The sequence below is a fragment of the Accipiter gentilis genome, chromosome 23 (assembly GCF_929443795.1).
Source record: "Accipiter gentilis chromosome 23, bAccGen1.1, whole genome shotgun sequence".
NCBI lineage: Eukaryota > Metazoa > Chordata > Aves > Accipitriformes > Accipitridae > Astur > Astur gentilis.
In genome coordinates, this window is record NC_064902.1 from 19,736,971 (window position 1) to 19,755,517 (window position 18,547).

An 18,547-nucleotide genomic window follows, 5' to 3' on the forward strand; every position below is an offset into this window, starting at 1 on the left:
CATGGAGCAGCTAAATACCGTCTGGGAGGGAAGGCCCCAGGAACACCGATTTCTTAAGGGAGAACGGATTTGAGGTAACCTAATCTAACAAACTCTGCTGATGATAAAGTGTAACGAGCTAAAAATCAACTGCAGGGAGCAACTGAGAGGAGCCGACACGGATGAGCAGATTTGATGCTGGCACCAGTGCAGAATGAATGCCAGGGACTACGCGGAGAGGCAGGCCAAGAGAGGATCAGGCCCTGGGAGCATATGGACTGCAGGCTGAACTGTTTCATCCCGAGCATTAATAATGGACTGAAGTCTGTAATTCTTAATTGTGCTGAATCCTAATGCCCTCATCAAAGGGCCTTGGGATTTTGATGGAGGATCAGCTGGCATGGAAGATAACAACAGTAAAACACAATGCATTAAGCCTAACCAGCAGATCAATGGTCTGCCACGCTGTTTCTCTCACTTCCCTTCGGAGCCTTCTCCAGACTCCTTCCTCCCGCGATGCTGGCAAGAAAAAGTCTTTTAAAAATCCCCCTGTTTATCCCATCTATTTTTCCTATGAGATGGCTGCTTGCTTATGTGGAAGGGCAAGACTCAAGCATGGTTGGAAAGGATATGAAGACAACTGGGGACAAACACGGGATTGCTGGCACACGGAGAAAGGTTTCTTGGACATGCAGCCTCCAACCCTTCACCTTACCTCTTGCAAACAGATGCATTTCCTAAATTAACAGGTCCGGACCTTCACTAACTCACTTGTTTACCTACAGCCTCCATCATCCTGTCGCTGCTGCCGTCAATACAGGACGGTGCCAGGGGATGGGACCAGTGTGCAGGCGCCCACACCACTCCACGGCACCCCCACACCTCCCAGTTCAAGCCCAGACTGGAGCAATCACCGCTCACCACAAAACGCTGATGAATTCTGCACCGTTCTGCTTTTCCAAACCCACACATATCGGGAATATTCCCAAGGATGCAACATTTCAGGATGCCCACTGCTCATCAGGTTATAAAGTTAGTAGTCACCTAAAGCAGCTGGGTATTGACCTGCTTTGTTTTGCTCTTTTTCTTAAGAAAATAATCAAGCTTGCCCCAAATAAGATGCCGTGGAATGAGATGGAAAGCAGGTACTGTCCTTGACATTTCTAAGCACAGCAGATGTACTTAACTGGCTCCCGTTATTTATTTATTTATTTGTATAGAGAAAATGCTCGTTACTGAAGAAACCCAAATGCTGATAAGATGATGAGAGGTTTGCATGCTGGTTGATGGTCTCACTTTCGCTTATCCTGAGTGAATACAAGTATCTATAACTAAATATTTCCCTTAGGGTACTGATGACTGAGGTATGTTTATTGCGTTGAGTGAATTTATATATATAATCAGCACAATAAACATTATTAAATTGTCTGAGTAAAATCAAAGCATGAAACACACAGTCAGTGCTGAATTCTAATGATGCTGAATGCCCATGATTGCATGGGGAAAGGATCTTAACAAGCCTTGATTTGAGCTTTGGCATCCGCCTCACAAATCACACGAAATGTTCTCTCTTTAATAGTGCTGAATATTGATAAATGTCTCTGCACGGCACAACAGGGAAGTTGGTCTCTATTGGCAATCTTTACCAAAGTGTGTTTTTTCCTTCTCTACACTCAAGGGTTTACCCTGAATGATTTAATTATAATTTTCCTTGTGTAAGACAAATTAAAGAGGAGAGTAGGAGTGTCATGCCAAAGCAGATTATTTATCTCCTTAACAGATTGCTGTGCACCAAACCCCAGAGCTGCTGCTGCCGCTACTTACAGAAACTGGGCGAAATGTGGGACAAAAGCATAGATGTAATATACATTTAAAGCCCAAATGAATGAAAGCATTAACCCATTATTTATAGCTGGAATTGTTTCATTCCTGCGAAAGCCATACACACAGAGCACGCAGAAACCAAGAGCAGCACCACGATGCGCCCTAGCCCCTGCCCAGGAGCAGAGGATGCCTCTTGCTTTTGAACATATTTTTGCTTTCCAAATATCCCAGGGTGACTCTGGCCACCCACCTGCCGTTTGCTTTTTCACCATAAAGGAGAACTTTTGCTGTCACTCGGCTCCGAGCGTGGCAGCCCCACGCAGCCGCAGCGTGGCCAGCGTCACCAGTGACTCCAGAGCTGCGTCCCCGCAGCCTGGGCAGGACTAAAGCTTTGCTGTGCGCAACTGCGAGGCTGGGCTCGCGGCACGGCGACGCGTGGGCATGCCAAGCACCCAATGACTGTTTCTCCTGCTATTTTAAACCCCTTGTTTATAACCGAAACGTGTTTTTAGCCAAGACGTAGAGCAGACCTGCTGCTCGCCCGATGACGTTTGCGCAGGTGCCTCTGCGGTCAGCCGAGTGCCTCCTGTCTCGCAGGTCTCGTCGAGCGGCCTCACAACCTGACCTGTGGGATCAGGAACCCCGTAAAACACAGCCTGAACTATCCCAGTGACATGTGCCGGAGACGACAGCGACGATAGTAACTCCCACATAAGCAACTTGCCTCCTGCAGCCCACTCCTTCTCAAAAGCCCAAGAGGAAGGGGGGGAAAACAGCTTTACAACACACCCTAAAAGTTAATGTTACCTGTATATGATTATTTATTGCTGCTGGGCAGTCGTTATGATGTGGCTGTGCTTAACTGTTAGGACACTTACAGCTTTTACTATGTGCTTTTTATTGTTGTTTAAATCTAAATAAATAGCTCTTGGTTGTATCAGACCAAAGCTAACAGCCAGTTGCACAGAAGGTGCAGGAATGAGACAGGGGGAAGCCACAACCCAAAAACCTGCCCTGGCCAGCCCAAGCTGCAGACTTGTGTGATGGGAGGTGGAAGGACTGACAGCTCACTTGTGAGCCCTCCCGACAGCCCCATCTGACCCGAGCTTGGGCTCAGGACCACCTCCACGAGTCCCCTTGTGTTTGCAAGCTCAGCTGCGGTGCTGAACAAGAACAACCATGGATCTCACTAAGTCTAGCAAACTCATGCTCCCACCAGACCCATGGTTTTTTTCTAGCCTTAACCTTTGCACTAAAAAAATTACCAAACCCCTGCTCGTGCCTGCACTCTCTCTTTTCTAATACGCTAAAATTTCACCTTCTGTGAGCTTTCAAGTATACATCTGATGGCGGAGGACAGCTACCCTTCCCTCCCTGCTCACTCACCACCCCGAACGCCCTGCCTGTAGATAAATACCCTTTCAGAAAGGAAACCAGTGCAACACATCTCAACAAGAGGAGTTTCTGTGTCATACGAAATCCAGGCAGGCACCACGGTGCCTGATGAGACTGCAACAAAACCCTTAAGTGCATCAGTAGGCATTCTTCTGCCTGTAGTCTCCTGCTCTACTTATGGATAAAGATGTAATTCAATCACTGCAGCAAATGGATGGCGTAAACCCTCCACGTACCAAATAGAGGCAAGATAAAGCGAGGTCTGTAGCTCTCTTATTTGTATTCCTAAATATACCTATTTTTGTATTTTGATATTGTAGAGAACTCAATAGATATGTAAGAGAAGTATAATGGCAAGCTTTAACAATACAGCTATCAATCCAACCACTGAGGATTTTAAGTCTTCTAAACTAAGACAATCTCAAACAATACCATGGCATGTTTATGCCTTCTTAATTAATTTATTTGGAACTTTACTAATAAAAACATATGTATTGCCTTGTTTGTAGACCCCAAGTGCCTCCAGGCCAGAACTACAGGACTCAGACACACCAATTTCCAGTTCTGCTTGACAGTACATACAGAGAAAATTCTTACTTCAGAACAGATTCCTGTATTTCCACTACATTTCAAACTAAACAGCAAAGGCATACCGTTTCCTTGGTTAGGCTGCCATTAGCAGACAGCACATGCCTCTCTTCAGTGAAAGAAGATCCATTTCACTGCATGGGTTTTTATTTTATATACTTGGTAAGAAAAACACAGATAAAAAATTTATTGAAAAGTCATAAACCTGTCTTGTTCAGCTCTATATGCAGCAAAAAGGGAATTTAATTGTTTAATAAACATCAAATTGTTTTTAGTGTCCCATGTAAGTCTTCGTGAAAACCACGTCCTCGACACTTACATGCGTTATAAATGTATACGCTGATGTTCCCCCACATGTCCTTGCAATGGATATAAAATGATGCCTCACACACACAGAGCAGTTCTTTCGACAGCGGTGTGCTCTCCTTTAAAATCTATCTATTCCCAACAGCACTATTTTCTTAATATTAGAAAGATATAAGAGGTATTTATATAGCTTCCCTATCAATCGACTTTCAGACCACCAGAAATATAAACTCTATGGCTTAAAAATTCCATTATCCTCTTTCTAATGAATGAAAGAAGGACGGAAAGACAAAGCCATCAGTTTCCATAAAATCCAGCTTTCACTAGCGTCTGCTATAACATTTCTAGATGGGCAAAGGGACTCTCCTGAATGCAAAGAAGCACTGCCCTCCCCGCTGCACCCACGCTGCTCGCGCGCTCCCGGAGACCCTTCTCCTCCTCCTCCTCCGCCGGCAGCGATGCCGAGCCCGCAGCAGGCACTGGCACCCACGGCCCAAGCTCCTCTGGGACCGTCTGTCTCACCGTAAGCAAAAGTTATGTTGTTAGACACGCCTCAGTGAAATCTGGGGGTGTAAAGAAACAAACCTGCAATAAAGCATCCTTCGGAATACAGCAGAGCCTGCGCCGAGAAGCACGTCAACAGACAACCCCTGATTTAAGCCATTTCTTTTAACAATGCAAGCCTAGCAAGTATAAATTAACTCACACTTTTAAAAGCCAAACAACACCAGTTAGCTAATTTTATCAGCACTGAAAAAAAAAAATCCACTTTGTTTTAGAGAAACCTGGTAAACGCATGCCTATCCTGTCTCCTGAAAGCAGGTAAATACAGAGGAAAAAAAAGGCAAATGTGTTAGATGAGATGGGGCGCTGAATTTGGCGGAAAAACAGGTGGTTTAACAGCCTGTACTGACCAACAGATTTTTTTCCCTCGCCTCCAGCCTGCAAACCCAAAGCACATCAAGACTAACGCCACCCGTGACGCAAAACTCAAAACCACAGCTTAAGGTCTTCACAGTTCCCCCCAATACGCTTATCCAATGCCCTTCTAATTAGCTAATTGTGCCCACATTGATCCAATTAACAAGCCATAAAGATCCCAACAAAAGGCGCGTATTCTGCCCAGTGGAGCCTCTATTCAACCACGCCAAAATCAGACGGAGCAAGACGGGGAGGACAAAACCGAGGCCAAGGCGGTTGGCCACCGCTCCCAACGATTTCGCCATCGTTTCGGCACGCCGTTTGGAGATGCTCACGGGTGGAAATCCCGCCGGCACCTACCTCTCCCGTTTAGGAGTGTGGACCGATAGCTGTCCGTTAGTTGAGGCGTGCGGGTTGATGATTAAGGAGGTCTTCGACGGCGCGGAGGAGGAGACGCAGGTGGTGGACAGGTCCAGGCTGCTGTGGTTGTTGCTGGCTGCCTCCTCCGCTGTGTGCGAGCTTGTCACTTCCTTCCAGAGCTGCTGCAGTTCTGTTGGAATCATGCCTGAAACAAACAAATTGGATAATTAAATCAATTAACAGCTAATTCGGCCGTCTTCAAACAGTAATTAAATCAAAGAGTCGGTAAACAAAGCCTAGTGTTAGTTTTGTGTGTGTGTGCATGCGTGTGTGTGTTTTTGGCCTTTTTTTTTTTTTTTTTTTTTTTTTTTTTTTTTTTTAAATAACTAAAGGCCGATACCAAACACCGCAAGACTCTGCTACATTTTCTGGTGTGACACCTGCAATACCTGTGTAATACAAACCCTAATGCAAAACCTGTGGGGCAGGTGGATCCACACAACATGATACCCACCCCAAACACCATGTTAATTATTACTATTTTTTGTAATTTTCAGACCAGAGGGTCCAATTCCAGAGTCCCTAGTCAGGCAGAAATCCCCCTGAGCTCACAGCAAGGCTGACAGCAAAGGTGGTCAAGGGCTACTCAGCAGTCAGCTGGAGAAATTTAATTTCTTCAACACGCCCCCTCGCCCCCCAATTTTTTTTTTTTCTTCTTTAGAGGAAAGTGAATACTTTTAAAGCTAGTTTTCAAAGAAAGGAAGGTCTTAGGAAAAAAAAATACTCAGCTTTATTATTATGACAACACGAACCACAATATGACTAATTTTGTGCTTAAGTTTTAAATGATGACAAATAGCTTTGTTATTAAATACAGTTTTTATTAATCACTTTTAGACATAAATTATGAATTCATATTGTCTTCTTGAAATGCTTTTCAAATTTTAACAGTCAAATTGATTATACTATGATTATTTCATTAACACACCTATCTTTCTCATTAATTTTGGTTTCTTGAACTGCTCACTTAATTGATGGATGTGTCTACTGAAAAACTGTGTAACTTTCTATACAAGTAACACTATTATTACTGTCAGTTCTTAAATCAATGCTAATGAGCCATTCAAAAGTAAAATGAAAACATAAAATAAGCTTCAAGAAATAATCATAAAAAAATAAAAATGTATTGTTTTAATTGTGCCAAAATGGACACCAGGTTTAGGACACAGCATTCAATAAATAACGCAAGTGAAAACTTTGTAAACTTCAGTGGGCCAAACCGAAGGCTGGAAGGGGAGCTGCGCGCGTCAGCGTGACACGGGCTCACGCTGAGATCATGCTTTTGGATAAAGCTTATGTTTGTGACATGATCAAACAAGTCAAGTTTCTCTCACTGAAGACTATTTCAGTGCTCTTTCAGAGAAGGCCATGGGAAAAAATTAGCAGTAGAGATGCATCACTTAAATATTCAGGGAAAAAATAATAACAGCCAGCGCCTGTGTGTTTTTCAAGAGGTTTCTCATCACTGTGCTTCCAGATCATCGTTTGGATGACTGTTCATTGTTTCACCATATTGTAGCACTGGAGCTATCCTAAGGAAACCTGCCATTTTCTGAGTGTATAGCACCAGCTCACACAGGCGTGTATCTCGCCCAACCTAAGGTATTGAAATAAAAAAATAATAAAAAAAAAAAAAGGCAGTATGCATTATATTCATTTGAAACACATAATAAAAAATGCCAAGGTCTAAATTTAATTTATTTTTGTCATTTAGAATACAATGGATAGATAATCATCTCAACGTGATCAGCCAAACATCTTTACTTTGCTAAACTGTTAAAGATTTTAATTATGCTAGCTTTGGAGAGCACTGGTCTAATGAGGCGATAGACTCCAGAGAATCTAAGTGGTTAAGAACTGTGAAATGAGTCTGATAGGATTTTTTTATATTCACCGTGGATCGTTTGCATATCAAAGAGGAGTAAATTATTGCACGACAGACCAATAACCTTCCCCGCCTTTCCGAGAGTAGCATTAACAAAAACAGTTGGTCTCTGGTAACGGTTCACTACAAAAAAATGCTAAAATCCTTAAGTATCTGCAATTAATATATATTATGAAAGAGGCTTCAATTTATACATTAAGTGATCAGATATTCTTAGGACACATCCGTTTCTCTAAAGCCACGTCATTTTCCTTTCATCAGCCCCAAATGCCAATTATATTTTGATGGATTTTGTCCCAAATGAGCATTTAGTTATTAGACATATTCAATTATTACTTGTCCCCTGAAATTAAACCTCTGAGCAAATTAAACAAAGAAAAAGGTCAGTACACAAGCCTATGTCCTGTTTTGCTGTATTGGGGCTATTATTTTCAAACACCTTGCGAAGTGACAGTGTGGGATGTATTTTTAGCCAACACGCTTGACAGGACTGTCTGCGCACTAACAATTACCTGTGAGCACGGCTGACCCTTACACCACTGTTTACTCAGTTGAAACAATAGTGAATAGACTTGTCTGTTGATGATAACATATTGATATGAGACCATATGAGTCGACACCTATTTTTATTTTCCAGAATAAGCAAATAGGGAAAGAATAACTGGCTTCCCCCCCCCCCAACCCCCCTCTTTTGCCACCACCCCCTTATCTGGATTTCTGCAGGTTTTTAATTAGAGACAGGCAGCACTCACTCTCCCCTCCCTGTCCCCCTTTCTCCTCTCCCCTTCCCCTCTTCTCCCGGTCACTTCTAGATCTACTAACGCTTCATCCCAAGGAAAATCTCGCAAGCGTTACATACACATAATATTCGTACCTCGCTGTAGATCCTCTAAATGTCAACGTGTTTGCTCTAACTTCCTATACAAGCGTAACTCATATTGGCACTAACGACAACTATACCGCATACTGAAAGAAAAATAAAATACACCCAATTGCGTGGGGAAAAAAAATGCTGGAAATAATAAGGAGGATTTCAGGCTGGGTGACATTAATTTAAAGAGTTAACTGTGATGTCATACACATCTGCACACAACGCCTCGCTTGAAAATGACTACATCACTTGATTAATAAAATAAGATTTTAAAGAAGCCTCTCTCCCTCCTTCCCCAAATTTAGTTCTTTTAGAATAATTCTGGAGAGAATTCCTAACTAGCCTGTCAGACCGGGCAGCTGAAAGGTATGCTCATTACTCACCCGGCAAAATGGTTAAATAAAATAATAGAAGAAATGGTAAAAGCAAGTCAAATGGATCCACGAACACTCGCAATAAATTATGTAATTTACCATTTAACAGTTTCATTTTAACAGCGAGAGCTAAATTTTAAGTCAGATTCCCAGAACTGCGCTGCAATTACCCGAGATCGCTACCGCCAGTGCTGCAACTTTGTATGTCCTAGTAACGGGATTTAGACCTGAAACTGCCAAATCTACAGGAGCAATCAGGCACCCAGATGTCTCAGTCCTATTATTTTCACTCACTGGTGATCTCAAGTGTGATTCGCAGTTTCATTTCGCAGATACTAAAGATCTAGCTCTCGCAGCTCAGAACACTGCTGAAATGTGGTTTATTTTTAAATTGCTACTATGTACAGATGTAAAATCTAGATTATAGATGTGTCTAAATACAAAGCAGCAAAGATTACACAAATATAACACTAAAGGATGTGCTACTTTGTGTAAGACAATAGGCAAGCACTAAAAACTAAAATGAAACCAAAATACAGCTTTAAACAATGTATCAGTTCTAAAAACATAACAAAAATATCACTTACGAAGTAGCATTCTCTCCTTAGAAACATTTATTACTATTACAGATACTTAAGAATAAAAGCAAAATGCTTTCAACCGACTTCACAGCTACATTTACTAGAGGGAGGATTTCAGTTCTTTTTATATGCACATTTACTGTATTTGTCTCAGTCTTGCAAACTGTTCTGAAAACCAAAGGGCATGATATATGTAATTTTTTTTTTAAATAAGAAGTGTCCATTACCAATTATTTTAAACTATAGCCCTGGCTCTTCATTGCATTTTTCAGGACAACTAGTCCCCTTCATTATGAAAGAAAATGTAGGCACAGGTTTAAAAAATGTATGTTGTGGGGACAGTTGACAGATTACTGCTCACGGAACTCAATTTCCCAACCCCAGGTATCACCGGCTCAAAGACAAACAGAGTTGCTCAACCTCTTTGTGTCCTTGTACCTCCATACCCAGGTGACCATGTTCAAGCAAGCAGAAAGTTGATTTAAACCTCATAATGACATCAGTTTTAAGCCATCGTCTCTCTGATAAAAAAAAATAAAATATCGTGCTGTATTGCAACCCGCCTGAATTCTCTAGTTACTCTTTCCTCCTGCCGCCGAGCCCCTGGCTCCAGCCGCCCCCCACGCTCGCAGCTCATTTCCCTGCAAGAACCAGCCCTTTCTGCTTATGTTTATGTCGTCTCTGGCATGCAATCGGCACCCCTTAGGTTTTAAATACGTTTCTTTGCGAGGACTAATAGTTACACTACCCTGCTAACCATATCAATCAATGCCACGACTGCTGAATTACCTACTGGTGTCTCCGATGTGTTACCGCACAGATTACACTTCATGCATCACCACATTCATTTCTTTCACATTACACGTGAGCGTGTCTTGTCACTGCCCAATTGCCCTCCTTTGGACAGCTTAACTGATGTACTATACAATGAACCTTACCGAGCCAACTTAATAGTATAGGAGCTGTGGGAAAAATTAGAAAGGTTGAAGCTTGAGTCCGGTGGGTGTGTGGGAACAGCCTGGGATGCTTCCAACAATAAATCTGAAGCGTAATTAATGCACATTACAACATTTTGCAAGTATAAATGGCATTTCGTCTACGTGCCCTTTTCCCCGGACTCGTTTCATGCCTTCTCCCCATCACACCGTGAATCGACGGTGACTGACCAGCTACCGCCCCCAGCCTGGTCCTGCAACTCCCAGCCAGGCACCACCTTCCCACGCATCAGCCTCCGACCCGCTAGACCCACAGGACTAGTCTAGACCCGGTGTCCAGCTCTGGGATGCTGGAAAGCTAATCTGAGTCTTGCAGAGGGAGGTGTCAGGTCCCCAAAAGCTTACTCTCTCAAGACAGGAGGTAGGCGCTCAAATACCTTTGTGGGTCTGGCAAAAATAAGCCTAAATAAACCACGCCAGCCACATGGCAAAGCAGACTCTGCTCCCCAGTTTTGTCTCCCTTTATCCATACAAGTTGAATATTCACCAGCCACCTCGCTCTTCTTTTGCGGCTACACGCAAAAAAAGGAGGGTGAAGAACAGAAGCAATTTTGTCCCGTCCCCCCCATTTAACTGAATAGAGCTGAATGTAAACTCATTATATGGTTTAGTAACTAGTAGCAGCCCTAAGGCTGCTTTGAAGAGCCCAAACCATTCAACCTGAGCTGACTCAAGTTGTTGAGGTAGATGTTTAAATTTATTATGGGGCAAGGGAAGGAAAGGCGTGATTATTCAGAAATATCAGCATCATGGTTGAAAGATCTGGTCTTCCCTGAGCCATGCCAACTTCCAACAGCCTGCCTTCATCATAGCAGACAGAGCTCAGGCAAGTCTGTTAAAATGTCCCAAGGCTTGCAGATAAACCCAGTTCAAAGAAAAAAAAAAAAAAAAAAAAAAAATTCCAGCCAAAGAGGAAAAGAGGGAATAAAAACCCCAGGTCATAATCACTGCCCAAAGTATTGTGCTTTAAGTAGTTATTGCTTCAATGTATCAACATCTTAAAAAAACCAAACAAATAAATAGGGATCTCAGCAAAGCATTAACTTCTTGCAGAGTGCACAAGTGAATAAAGATGTAGGAGGATCTAACTATCAATAAGACCATTAAAATTAAACGGAGTTAATCCCAGTTTGGAGGGAGGAATGAAGCTATGATGCACACAGGCAGCGAAACGAAGGCCGTGGGAACAGGCACAGAGAGGAGACACTGCCACCTCTCCCTCTCAGCTGCAGCAAAGAGCAATCAGATTTCTACAGTTCGGCAGCGTATGGATCAGAGCTCCTCTGCGCCCAGTTCCTCACCAGGCTGGAACCAGAAAGGGCCCAAGTAACATATTTAGAAAAGGAAAAGCTGCTCTCCTACTACCTTTGGCCATGAACCCAGCACCAAGAATCGATTAAGATGCCTCCTGTGAAGGATTTCAAGCCCAGATTAGTACAACCAGCAGCTTCGAGTCTGCCAGACTGGCTATAGCTGCACAAATTAAGTCTGAACTCCAAACCGCCTGCCTCCTGCTAGCCAGAGCGGTCCATGTTTCCGCATTGCCCTTCTCAAAAAAAAAAATAATCTTTACAATGCCCACTCTTCCTGCCAGGATTTTTCTGTGCCTGTTATTTTATGAGCCTATGAGATATCTCTCTCCCTCTTACCGAGTAACAATTTTACGTGCGTGTGTGTGCATGTTATCTTTTTGCCAGGCAGCTGGCAGGTCCCAAACTCCTCACCTACCTTGTGCAAGGGGTTGCAAAGGCAGAGTAGGCTGGCCGGGCTGGATCGTTAGCAACCCCTGACGCTGCAAAGACAGGAGGTGCTGCTGTTGCAACTGCTGCATCTGTAAGAGTTGCTGCTGAAAGGCCAACTGCTGCGTAGCCACCTGCTGTTGCTGGGGCTGGAAAAGAAAAAAAAATAAAATAAAAATACAAATTTGTCAATACAGAGCAAAGCATTAACAGAGGATTTATTTGTCTCAACTTCAACTTCTGATCACAGTCAACCGGTATCAAGGCAAGCTAGCCAGCTCACCTCCCCATACCAAAGACCCCAAGGCACGCTTAGGTGCTAGGGCTAGCCACAGGGCTGCAGCTGATTCCCACCTCTCCAGTGGTTACTTTCATCCTACCTAAATCCCTCCCGCCATCCCAATTAAAAACGCACACAGCGTTTCTTGGTCCACGCTACCACATCACCCTGGCCCTCCTGGTTGTGTTTTACCCCAGCAGTGGCTGCATTTCAATGGTGGGTAAAGCAAACCCTGCTGGCAGCTGTTAAAGTCCTGGGTAATTCTTCGAGGCAAAGAACATGTATAACATGAGAATCGTACCACACGATCGCATCACGCTTAGACGTAATGAAAACCAACCCCGCACTGTGCTCTGTTTGCTCATGCAAGGGTTGTCTCAACTATTAAGACAATACGACTGGCTTAATTTATGGTATTTTGTACTTACTCTCTCTTATTCATCCATCATGCCCCACAATACTTTCTGTTATGTTCAGAATTACTCTGTGCTGTATTTAAGGCTGCTACTTCTGCACTTTGAAATTTTTAATTATTCTCACTAGAAAGAAGATGGAGTTGCTTTACTCCACAGGGATGTGAACCTTGAACCTTCGAGGTGTAAAAGAACATGTTGCTTTTCTCACTACTGTACCCAGAGAAGCTTTTAACTACTCTGTTTATCACTTCTGACATAAATAAATGAGAAAAAATCAGACCTTTGAAGAAGAAAAACTTCATCTAATATTGTTAATTAGCCATGACAAACGATGAAATAACATTGTAAATCTTTCATAGAAACAGCCACTAGATTTTAATTACACACATTCATAATTTAGCAAACAACATCTTACTTGAATGTGAGTGTTTAATATGTACAGTACTCCAGGCTTCAGAGTCCTTAATTTTGTTCAGTTAAGGAAGCCTCTAGGTTTCGCTTCCATGCTCATCTTGTATTTTATTTGCTTTGTTCTTTAAAATCCATGAAAGGCTTTGCATTTTGATAAATATCTTTTTATTTATTGTACAATGACAGGAGGAAAACTTTTGTTGTGTAAAACATCAATACATCATGCCAGTGTTTAGCAGTTCCTTGTGCTAGCCAAAAAAAATTAATGTAGATTTCCTTAGTAATTATCTGAGTGATAGAAAGATAATACAGTGCAGTAGTACAATAAATAGAAGGAAATTATCTAATATCCCTAATCTGCTAGGAATCATATCAAGGTGGAGGTCTTATACACATTATGGCTAACAATTATGGAAAGAAAATTAACTCTTACAAAGCTGCATACTTTGACAAACAAACCCCAGCCAGATCCCAAGCTTTTTGTCGCCCTTCCTTGACACCAAGCTAAAGGATCACTGGCCCCATTCGCTGCTGGTGTCAAGCAGGGGACAAAAAAAAAAAAAAAATCCACCGGAGCTGCAGGACTGATGGACACCAGCCAGGGGTTTGGCCCCCACCTTCTTGGGCCACCATGCCCCACCAACCTTAATACTGCAACCAACTCTATACCCAGGACTGTACTGACAGTCACTCAGCCTATTTCTCTTATTTATGAAGTCAATTCATCTTATTTCCAAAGAAAATCTAGGACTTCAGGAACACAGTTAAACAAATAGGTGTTTAGATATTCTGAAACTTGGAGAGTTTTTGTTTCTTTGCAACAGCTTGCTCAGACAGATCCAGTTGTTGCAGCTGTTTGCAGCAGCACCAGATGAATGCAAGCCCCAGCAACAGTTATATTAAGAGTTAAAGTAACATTTGCCTCCATAAATATTCATTCCTAAAGATATATACTTAATATATGTATTTTTTATATATATAATAAATGGTGTTACATAAAAATCTATTTCCAGTAAGCTGTGTTTTACCTATCTGCCATCTGAGTGTAAAGTTAGCATGTTGGGTTTTTTTTAAAAAAAACAACCCACCTTTATTATAAATTGGCTGATGCCCGTTTGGTTGTCTTCTCGGCTATCCTAAGAAAAGCTCTTGAACACTCTCTACTTTGAAAAGCCAGGATATAAAAGTATACAAGGCCCATTGTCCAAGAAAGAATTTAAAAGCAAGACACGTTGCCAAACTGCGCTCCCCACCCAGTTACCAAACACAGGATACAAGGCAGTTTGTTTACTTCTCACAATTGAATGCATACAAAAAAGGTCTCAGTGCAGTCCTGTTGTCAGGTCAGTAGTCAGTGTTAAAATGCTGAAATATCCTGATAAAACTTGCATTTTTGATCCCCTCCCTAAAGCTTCTGTCAAAGGTCTGTTTTCCTTTCTTAGGTTACTCCCTACTGCCTAACATAAACTGTCACAACTGCCGGAGGACAAACGGCCCCGTTCGGAAAACAACCCGCTCCGGCCAGCACCCCGGCACCAAGCGGGATCGCTCCGTGGCTCTAAAGCCCCCCTTGCCTGGGGGGGGACCCGATTCTGCCGGGGCAGAGCCAGCCCCGTCCACGGGCGCAGGGCTGAGATCTCGCCCCGGCTCTCGGGGCACCGCGCTCTGCTCACCCTCTGCTACGCCGCGCAGCCCTCGAGTAAAAAAACCCCAGAAACCGTACTGGGGGTCCGTCTGTTATCCTGCTTGGGGGTCGGATCCCTTTTACCAGCGGGGCTTGGGAGATTTGTTGTGTTTTTCTTCTTTCACGGCAGTACAATAGGACAAGGCACTAACAGAATGACTTGGGGGATGCAGTACATGAATACACTTGTTCCATCTGTCAAGGTACAAACTCGGCCCTCGTTAGCGCGGCAGCCGCCGGTCCCCACCACGGCACCGCTCGCCATGTGACTGACCGTCAGTTTTTAGTGCGAGAAGGGGGGGGCCGGGGGGGTGGGGAATAATTAAAAAAAAAAAAAAAAAAAGACCCCCGCTTGCATACTAATTTAGCAAGAATAACCTCCTTAAGGCAGGAAAAACTAGGCTGAGCAAATCTGCGGGATGAAATGCATCGTTAAAACGGGCCTCTACTGAAACCATCAGGAAAATACTCCCCCAAAACGCTGGAAAAAGCTGAAGAGACTTGGGCCCCTTGTTCTCTTAACAGCCACCGTGTTAAAATGCTCTTCTTGAAACAGGAAGGAGTCCTTTCTTATTGTTGCTTTCGATAGTGTAATATCAGAAGTGTGACCACAGTAAATCAGTATGTTAGATATTGAAATGCCATCACATTGTCTAACTTCCCTTCTCGTCTTTTTTAACACAAAGTATTTTTTTTCTTTAAGCTCCAAGCCCTCATCTTTGTGTCTGAGATGCTCTCCTGTCTGACAACAGCAATTTAGAAGAGTTAACTTTTATCGTTCATTCTGCTGTGTAACTTTCCCCTTCAAATTTCTTTATCTGCCCTCTGAGCTCATCTGAACTTTCATGTTCTCCCAGCATGCAGGCTTGCATTCAAAACTATGTCTAATAGACCAAATAAGAGGTTAATAAGAAGTGGCAACAGAAAGAAAAAATACAATCCCTGGTAACTGATAAGAATGACAGTGGCAGCCCTTTATTGTTTGTCTTCAAATATAGAGTTAAAGATCTTTAAAAAACTAAATTTTGACGCCTTTGAAAAGAAAGAAGCACAAAATAACAACAGGGGGTTATTGCCTGCCAGCCACAGGGGAGAAGCTCCATAATTCTTATTCTCCCTTTTGAAGGCTGTTAGAAATCTGATTCAAAAAAGCAACAGCAGAAGGAGAAAGCCTCTTGAGGCTATCGCCATTTCCTGTGATCATGCATAATGCGTTTCAAAAGTGGGTTTTTACCAATTCTGTTGATCAATTGCACCTCCTTCATATTCCCTCTTTTTTCTGCTGTGTTTACATCTGATGTGACTCAATGACAAGCGCTGTCTGAGACTGTGAAACAGACCTGTCATGTTGATTTATGGGCGCATCAAACCACGACTTGTCCAAACTGAAGCTCGCAGTTCATTAATTAGAGAGTTGTGACTTTGAAGTCAGCTTTCAGACTGTGGTTTTTAACATTTGGCTTAATTTATATGCTCTTGAATGTGGATCTCTAAGGAAAAAACTGAAATTCCCTTCTTGTCTTTGAACTTCTTTTGACCGCACAATAATCATTTCTTTGTCCAGAGTGATGCCTGCATCCCAGAGTCATTAACGCGCATTGAACTGCCACTGATGAGTAAGCCCTACTGAATTAGAAAAACAGCCAGCAAAACAAAGCTGAGAGCATTCTGCACAGTGATATCTCACAATTACATGCCTTCCCTCCCTGTGCCATTTCCATTTTAATTACTGTTAGTCCTTTAGATTTACATTTTAGACACTTTTTAATCTGTTCCCTTTTTATTATAGTGGCGCCCGTAAGCGCGCTATGGTTAAGGTTGTGTCAGCGTTTCCATTATAAACCCCCCTATTTTCAGGGGTTTATAACTCAGCTGGAAAAATTCACTCTGGGTTGAAACTTGGCACAGGTGGCACGATTTGCCAAAATTTCAAGGGGGGGGGGGGGTGCGTGTGCAGAAATCGGTGCGTGTTTCGAGCGGCACCACTCGTGAAGTGACACACAAGCGCTGCCGCTATGGCAGGACATCACGCAGCGTCTCGTGCCAAGAGGCAGCTTTCTAGGATCTACCTAAACCAGCACTGATGTCAGATTAAACGTCAAAGTCTCAAAACTCCTCGTGACTAGAGAGGTGAACTCGGCACCTTAAAAAGAAACGTCAACTGCAGCAGAATTAAATTTAAGCACACCAACGTCAACGAAGTTTAGGACGTGACAGCTATTTTGCAAGGGAAGTGTATTTCAAGGGCAGGCAGAAGCTACCCCGGCCTGTCCCGTTCCTGCCACGGACCGCGGTGGCATCGGAGCGGGGTCTCCCGCCACCACGGCGCAAACGGGCAGCATTCCCACGCTCCCTCTGCCTCTCAGACCTTGCTCCTCCGCGTCACCACCGATGCTGCTCCAGCGTGGTCCCTCCTGCTAAGCCCGTGCCGCGAGGAATGCGCAACCGGAACCTCTCCGGTTGCAAACGGCAAGCCCAAACTCAACGTCTCTTGGCGTTGTGCCCTGTTTAGAGAGGACAGGGCCGTATCTGGGCCTGCTGCCTTGCCCCCTCCCCTTTCCAACATAACTAACTTCCAAAAGCGCTCTCCCAAGATACAAGTCTAGATGCTTGCTCCAGTACTCATACCGAACATCAAGGCATGGTCCCCTGCTATAAAATATGTGGCAGCAAGCAAATGGAAAGCACAGGAAAATACAGGCGAAAACAGGACAATAACTCTAAATCTGAAAGCTGAGACCCGATAGAGTCAGTTCAGTTGTGCAATCATTTATAAGATGAATGACAGTTTAATAGCCACTAGACAGTCCCCAGGGATCTGTGGTTTGAAAGTAAAATGGGTATTGTCTGTACCTCTTTAGGCTGTTTTCCAGCATGTTGTTGCTGTAAAAGTTGAAGCTGCAACTGTTCCTGTTGTTTCTTATAAAACTCTTGAAGCTGCTGCTACAAAGAAAAGGAAAGATGGTAAGTAACAAAGTGGAGAGCCAATTCAGTGTCCCTTTTGGTGTAACACACAAACTGTGATTTGAAAAATAGCATCCTTTTATCTGTAATGGTCTGACCTTTAGTTTGAAACTCAACAATAAATTCAGTGCACACTGACTATTCTTGGCATTATCGTTTGAAAAGTAATCTCCAAAATGAACTGATGAAAAACATACCATTTTCTACACAAACTAATTAAAATAAGGCAAGGAATGACCTTTGATTGTAACAACAAAGCCAAAATGCCCTTGCTGAGAGAGCCTGGCGAATCTCTGTTGTGAAACACACATGCTTTCTAAATGATAGGGTTTGACTGTATTAAGTGTTGTTCAATACATGCATAGACATCCTGGGAAATACTCTCCTCCTCCCCGCTCCCCAGATGTGCTCCGCTCAGGCAGCGCTCCGGCACGGGCAGGAGGGAGCACGTAAGGTCGGGCTGGGGTGGATGCTGACGCCCGCCTGGGGATTCGCGAGCCCCCGCTGTGCCGTACCCTACGGTAACGGGACCTCGGGGCTCGTCGGTGGCCAGCTTTCAGCTGAAAAAGGACCACGGGCTGTGAGAAACACTGACACACCGCACGGCATACGTTGGCTGAAATCAAAGAGATTAAGGCTTGCGAACCTCTTCACTTTTATTGCCGCCGTTGCCGTAGTCCTTGACGGTTCCAGATGGACAAAATAAGGTCTAAAATGGGAAGCGCCACCCCACTACCTTGTTTATTCCCATCAGTCAGGGCACACCATGCTTTCTGGGGGATGCGGGCAAAAGCAACAGGGACATCTGCCGAAGTCCTGACACTTAAATATCCATCTGTATTATTTAGCTGATCTTGGATACGCTCCTAGCACTACTCCCTGGATTTGTTTCCAGTAGCTATTTCTAGAATTAA

At 43.5% G+C, this 18,547-nt stretch overlaps 1 protein-coding gene across 12 annotated transcripts in view; it reads right to left on the reverse strand.

Annotated features, from left to right (window-relative positions):
* Nucleotides 1-18,547, reverse strand: part of FOXP1 (forkhead box P1) — a 392,520-nt gene that overhangs the window by 58,251 nt on the left and 315,722 nt on the right. For 10 of the 12 annotated variants that reach the window (XM_049827079.1, XM_049827081.1, XM_049827075.1 and 7 more), the window contains 3 exons: nt 17,523-17,612; nt 11,868-12,027; nt 5,374-5,578 (listed from right to left, as the gene is read on the reverse strand). In XM_049827079.1, the coding sequence (XP_049683036.1) occupies nt 5,374-5,578; nt 11,868-12,027; nt 17,523-17,612 (455 nt within the window). The remainder of the gene's footprint in view (nt 1-5,373; nt 5,579-11,867; nt 12,028-17,522; nt 17,613-18,547) is intronic. The other 2 variants (XM_049827087.1, XM_049827082.1) reach the window with 1 other exon arrangement.